Source organism: Oryx dammah, unplaced genomic scaffold (genome assembly GCF_014754425.2).
Source record: "Oryx dammah isolate SB20612 unplaced genomic scaffold, SCBI_Odam_1.1 HiC_scaffold_9, whole genome shotgun sequence".
Taxonomy (NCBI): Eukaryota; Metazoa; Chordata; class Mammalia; order Artiodactyla; family Bovidae; genus Oryx; species Oryx dammah.
The window spans coordinates 8,913,007-8,919,500 of NW_024070193.1; the positions used below are offsets into that span (position 1 = coordinate 8,913,007).

General features: G+C 54.0%; 1 protein-coding gene across 1 annotated transcript; it reads right to left on the reverse strand.

The window, feature by feature from the left end:
• Positions 1–4,282: 4,282 nt before the first annotated feature.
• Positions 4,283–6,180, reverse strand: LOC120868208 (cathelicidin-6). The gene is made up of 4 exons (XM_040246903.1): positions 5,983–6,180; positions 5,241–5,348; positions 5,028–5,099; positions 4,283–4,459 (listed from the first exon to the last, which is right to left on the reverse strand). Exons 1-4 carry the CDS (start codon positions 6,178–6,180, stop codon positions 4,364–4,366), a joined length of 474 nt encoding a protein of 157 aa, XP_040102837.1. The 3' UTR covers positions 4,283–4,363.
• Positions 6,181–6,494: the final 314 nt, after the last annotated feature.

Sequence of the window (6,494 nt, forward strand, 5' to 3'; positions counted from 1 at the left end):
CAGCTATGCCTGCATGCGTGCCTGCTTAGTCACTTCAGTCATGTCTGACTCTTTGAGACCCTATGGACTGTGGCCTGCCAGGCTCCACTATCCATGGGATTCTCCAGGCAAGAATACTGGAGTGGGTTGCTTTGTTCTCCTCTAGCTTAATCAGCTATACTACAATACAAAATAAAAATGGTAAAAAGTAAAGTCCTCCTTCACAGATACCCCCGCAACAGGCATTGCCTATCCAACTGACCCCTCCCCAGTCAAGCATGGGAAAGGTCATCTGCACTGTGACCCCAATTCAGTGCCCTCTCTACACTCAAGGCTGCCCAGTCCTCACTGGATCTGCATTCACATTCAAGCCTTGTCTTCATCTCTACAGACTCCGGGGACCCCCTGTCCTCCTGAACTTGCCCTTGACCAATTCTCCCCATCCCTGCTCTCCTGGGTCCCCGCCTCCTCCCTGGGAGCTCCTGCTGAGTCTCCTCCAAGGAGTCTCCACTTAGGAGGCAGGGCTGGCTCAGGAGCATCCAGGCTGCTTCTCCTCCCCGTCCTCACACGTTCCTGGGACGGCCCTTCTCAAGACATCAGTTCTCCTGAACACACATCACTGCCCTGTCTCTGGGTTCAAGACTCCCATGAACGCCGGTGGTCCGCACTGGGCTGTTGGATGGGTGCTGCCGCAGGAGCCTGGAGCTGGAAGCCTGGGAGCCTCCTTCTCCTTCTCCCTCCTGAGGACACTCCCCTGACCTCTCACCACCCCTGCCCTGGGCCTACCCTGTCTTCTCTCCTCTCAGTGAAGCCACAACCTCCAGATTCCATCTTCCCTGATTATCAGGCTCTCCCTGACCACTGTCCACCCTCCACGTTATTTTCTAGGGGCTCCAATACACCGTCCGTTTGACCATGTCACCCCCTGCCTCCCGAGCCCACATTCCCCTGACCTGGCATCAGGGCCTAGACGGTTGCTATTCTTAGTTGTCCTCACCCCAGACTTGCGGGCCTCGGGTGTCAGGCTGCCCTGTCCCCCATAACCCCTCAGGCCTCTCAGAGCCTCCTGCTCATCTCCCATCTCTGCCCCTGGTCCCTCTGCTTGCCCTGACCTTCCTCCTTGGGACGCCTTCCCTGATGTCCAAGGAGACTCGGCACCTCTACTTCTTGGCTCCCACAGCCTTCAGGAAGTCTCTTGTGATTTGACCCCAAGGACTTTCTTGTCCCTGATTGGGACACCATGCTGGGGTGGCCAGTGTGGGGATGGTTTGAGAACACAGCTGGGAAGATAATGAACCAAAAGAATAGAGGGGCCACGGGCCCAGAAGGAAATTCTTGTACAGGTCTTGGGAGGAATGACCATGTAGTTGTGAGGTCTGGGGTAACTCTTGGACTCAGTTGTTCCTGTGGGACCTGTGGGGGCTTGGACAGGGCCCCTCGGAAGGTGGCAGCTGGATGGATGGAGGTGGTTACACATCAGCCCTGGAGAAGGAAGGAGACGTGGGCCTCTGTGTGATGTGGTTTCACAGTCCAGGTATTGTCTCAGAGGCTTTTTAGTCAAATGGTATCCTTTTCCCAAGTTACAGATGGAAAAGGAGGTGATAACAGTAGAAAATAATCAGCAACACACATGGTTACTGGTGCCTGGCACCCTCCCTGTGCTTTCCTGCCTCTGCATCATTGCATTTCCTAAACCTTAGCACTGAAGTCCCCTTCCCCATCCTTCCATGGGGACAGGTGGCCGCTCAGGGACAAGGTCTGATAAAGGAGTCCACCATGGAAAAGAACTTGGGAGCACCTGGCCCATAACTGATGCTCCATAACAGCTGTTAATATCAGCGGGGCCAGAAGCTGCCCCCAGCGGCTACCCAGCTCCTTTGACACTGGAGTCACGCAGATGAGAGTTTGAATCCTTGGTTTGCCTCTCACCAGCTGTGACTTCCTTGCAAATATTCTGCTCTGGTGGAACTCTCAGCAGCGAATGAGAGGGAACCCAATTCACATGGCGTCAGACAAAACTGAGAAACCCCTGTGGCTCCATTTTCCTGCAGTTCTCTCTGCAGGCTCTTGCTTAGAGAGAGAGAAGCAGGGGGAGAGGGAAAGGAGGGCGCAGAGGAGCAGCCTCAGGTGTGCGAACCTCTGTGCCCTGAGATGGTCAGACTGGATCCTAGGATCTCTGGCCACGCCCCCTCCTAACCCAACAGAGGATCATCAGCCTAGTGATGGGAGCAGAGGTCCTGGCAGAGGCTGCTGCAAGACTGTTGCCGCTACCTCGCCCCCACCCTGGGGCGCCCACCTTTCCCAGTCCTCCTCTATCTCCCCTCCCCGTCTGGTTGAGCCAGATATCCTTTCCCATCATGCTCTGCCCTTAAACCCTAACTGGACAAAGCACAGCCTCATCTGTGTTTATACATGTCCTCATTCCAGCCCAGAGCCCAAGACCTCCCAGCAAAGAGAAGAAAGCAGTGAAGAGAACGAGCAAGGCCAAGGCTGAGCGCCTTGACTTCCCGTCCCTCCCTCTGCCCAACCTGCTGACAAGTGGTGTGAACGTAAAGCTGACTCTCACCAGCTGCCCTTTCTCCTCCTTGTCTGTAAAATGCACAGAAGGTCCTCCTCTCCTCCGTGGAGACATTCTCCCCCTCTGACCTTGAAGCTGAAGGTCAGAGGAGTCAGTTTCCAGAAAGCCTTCTCCAACTCCTGGGGAAAAGAGCACCTGCCCACTCCATACTACCCCTCAACATGCTCACTAGGAGAAAGCCTGCACAACACAATACATTATCGGGGTCCCCCCAGAAGTCCCACTCTTCAGAAGCCTCCCTCATGGACGTTCACTCACATGGCCGAGGACAAAGGAGCCAAGATGTCTCCTGCATCTGCTTTTAGCCTTGGGAACTGAAAACCTTCCAGACATGTGTAACTGGGAATGCTATGTCCATTCGGGATTTAAAACCAATGATGTATAAACTCCACAAACATTTCTCAGTAGTGAAAGTAAATATATTTGGTATATTCATACAGTGGAATACTAGGTGGTAGTGGTTTAGCCGCTAAGTCGTGTCCAATTCTTTGCGACCCCATAGACTGTAGCCCTCCATGCTCCTCTGTCCATGGGATTTTCCAGGCAGGAATTCTGGAGTGGGTTGCCATTTCCTTCTCCGGGGGATCTTCCCCACCCAAGGATCGGACTTGGGTCTCCTGCTTTGCAGATGGATTCTTTACCAACTGAGCTACCAGGGAAGCCCAGAATACTAAGTCAGCAATAAAAAATTCCCCAACTATAATTACATACAAAAACATGATGAGTTCTCACAAACATGTTGCATGAAAAAATTGTGCAAATGAGACTCTATATGCTACAATATAATTTTCTATGAATTTCAAACGCTAGTTACACTAACCAAAGTGTTCCAAAGTCAGGGCCATGGCTATGGAGATGGGGAAGCAACTAGAAGGGGGATACAGAGATTTCTAGGCGCAATGCTATTGTGATGTTTAGTCACTAAGACTACAACCGCATGGACTGTAGCCGGCCAGGCTCCTCCGTCCATGGGATTTTCCAGGCAAGAATATGAAAGTGGGCTGCCATTTCCTCTTCCAGGGTATCTTCCTGATGCAGGGATCAAACTAACATCTCCTGAATTGACAGGCAGGTTTTTTACCACTGAGCCACCAGGGAAGCCTTTCTAGGTGCATTACACACATGTATTTGCACAGCAAAAACTCCACAAGTTGTGCACTTAGTGTTGGTGCATAATTCCTATGTACATGCAATATGTCAACTCCCTGGACCTCTTTGACTCCTGTGCTACTCTGACCACTTTGTAAAATCCTTGATTCTCCTGGGCTTACAGCACAGCCCCAACCCTCCCACCTGTTGTACCACCACCCTGGACACCTTGGGTCCTTCTCCACATCAGGCCCTGTATTTGACTCACTGACAAGGCCTGCTGACCTCCCAGACAAAGGCCAATTACATCTCCCTCCTGAGATGAAATACATGTATTTTTTGTTGTTGAAATCAGTGTTCACATACGCATGTTCATGGTCGGGTTCTGGGCATAGAGGAACCTGAGAATAAAGATGCTGTCCTGGATCTCTTAGCCCTGCTGCCAGCCCCCAATCCCCTCCTGGAAATAACAACCACTTCTGTACTGAGCATTTGTGATCACACACACACACACAAAAAAAAAAACACTCTCACAGACGCACATATACACACACACATAGGAGGGCTCCCAGAGGTAAAGATTTGGCCCCACTAAGTGAGAGGAGACAAGTGAAATTAAAGCTTGGAGGAAGTTGTTTTCAGAAGACTTTACTTTCTCAGAATCCAAAAGCCTGAGCCAGGGAGGACATACATAGGATTCTTCCATGGGCTCACAATTTACCCAAAACGGAGTAGCGGAACGAATGGGCCAACTTTGTGCAGGAATTTTGGGAACTTCTTACGAAATCGTTTAAATCTCCCAACACTCTGCAACTATAAACCAGGAAGAAGCAGGTTACTTGTGGGAAGGGAACCAGGGGTAAGACCAGACCCATCAGCACCTATACACGGGCTCCCAGGCCCTCACCAGGAGATCTGGAGCCCCAGCATGCCCTTTGGAGGCAACCTTTGAAGCACAAGGTTGAACCCCGACACCTATAGACAGAAGAGCAAACTGAGGCCCTCGGGTGACAAGGGGCTCACCAGGGTCACAAGCCCATCCCGGCAAAGATGGAAGCGAGCTGGGCTAAAAGACCATTACTTGAGTCAGTGCCTCTCAAACCATCAGAGTCTCCTGAAGGCCTTGTGAATAGACAAGTGGCTGCACCCCACCCCAGAGGCCTGAGTTGGGCTGAGAATCTGCATCTCTGCCGGTTCCTAGGTGGGGACCCCATTAGCGAATCACTGCTCTAAAAGACACAGAACCAGGGCTGGAGACCTGGGGCTTGTGGGAGGGAGTGGCCAGGGTAGGAGGGCCTTCCTCTGCCCTGGTCTTTGGTCCTAAGAATGTTCCACAACCCATCACCTTAGCAGTTCCTGCAGGACAGAAAGTGCCACTCACCTCCTCGCAGTTGATGTTCATTTTGCCTTTCACCGCATCCAGAGTGATTGTCCCTACACATTGCTTCACCAGCTGGAAGGAGAGGCTGGAGGTCAAACTGGAACCCCCAGGCCATAACCTCCCAGGCTCTGCCCAGGGACTAAAAATTTCCTTGAAGCCCCTTGTACAGCAGCTTGGGAAGCATTCACCTGTGGCCCCCGCCCCCAGGCTCACCCCATTCTCTTTGAAGTCACACTGCTCCGCGGGCTGCTGGCTCGTCCTGGGGCACACAGTCTCCTTCACCCTGAAGCTCACAGGCTTCGGGATGTTTGGATTCTCATCCTGATCCAGGAATAAAATGGGGAGACTGGGCTCAGGCTCATGTTTCTTTCTCTGATCTGTCTCCCTGCCTCCCACCCGGACGGCAGCCTCTCCAGCCCCCTGTGTGTCTGGCCCTGGGCTTGGTGCTGGGAGCACCGGGGAGGGCACGGAGCCCGTGCCTGGCCTCACGGGCACACAGAGGGCAGGAGTGGCCTGTGTGCTCACAGCAGCGCTGCTGGCAGCGCCTCCCCTCAGAGGGCTCCAGGGAGGTCAGGGCCGCCTGTAGGGAGAGCCCTCGTCACCGGAGCCTCCAGGCTGACAGAGGCCTCCTGGCAGGGAGACACCGAGGAGCAGGGGGACACTAGCAGGGAAGTCACCTCACAGAGCCTGTGGCCCCTGCATCCCTGGAGCTCCCAGAAGTCCAGGGAGCCGGAACCAGGTGTGCGGGGCGCCTGATCCCACAGCAGAGACGCTAAGGCAGGAAGCCTGGTGCCGGGAGATGACCCAGGTCTGGGAAGGTCTCCTGGAAGAGGTGGGAGCCCGCCTAGAGTGAAAAGTGCCTTCCTGACAGGAGGACCAGCCAGAGTGAAAGGAGTGAGAATGTGGCCAAGGCAGGCGGAAGACGGCCCCCTCCCCACCCTATCCCCCAACTCACGTCCTTGAGAGGCGGGTCTAGCTCCAGGAGGCGGTAGAGATTAGCTTCTGAGGACTGCTCATTGATGCGATCCACAGCGTGAAGCACAGCCTCCCTGTAGCTGAGGGCCTGGGCGCTGGCTGAGGGCAGCAATAGTCCCAGCAGCAGTAGCCACACTGACCACTGTCCCAGGGAGAGGCTGGCCCTCTGGGTCTCCATGGTCCCCGATTTGCCACCTCCCAAACTGCAGGATCTGCCTTTATGCTCACCCTGGGCCTGAAGCAATGGCTCAACCAGGAGTCTTCCTGACCTGCCCCATCCCTGCCCTCCTCCCAGGGTGTGAGATGGACTTGCCTCAGCTCCTGCTGTTGCCTCATGGGATTTCTGAACAGTGGGCAGGGAGGCCCCTGTGCAAGGTGAAAAAATGGTTTCTCCATCTCCCTGACAACTTCTTGACTTTCCTGAACCCCACTGGGAGTGTCACAGGCAGCCTTGCTCAAGAGGATTGAGTCCTCCAGAAGATGGAGGGGCCA

Bases quoted from the DNA above. Each gene is read 5' to 3' on its own strand.
- LOC120868208 (XM_040246903.1), bottom strand. From the start codon at position 6,180: ATGGAGACCCAGAGGGCCAGCCTCTCCCTGGGACAGTGGTCAGTGTGG. The intron at 5,100-5,240 runs GTGAGCCTGGGG...CTCTCCTTCCAG, and splicing joins GTGACTTCAAAGAGAATGGG to CTGGTGAAGCAATGTGTAGG. The intron at 4,460-5,027 runs GTGAGTGGCACT...CCTGGTTTATAG, and splicing joins TGAACATCAACTGCGAGGAG to TTGCAGAGTGTTGGGAGATT.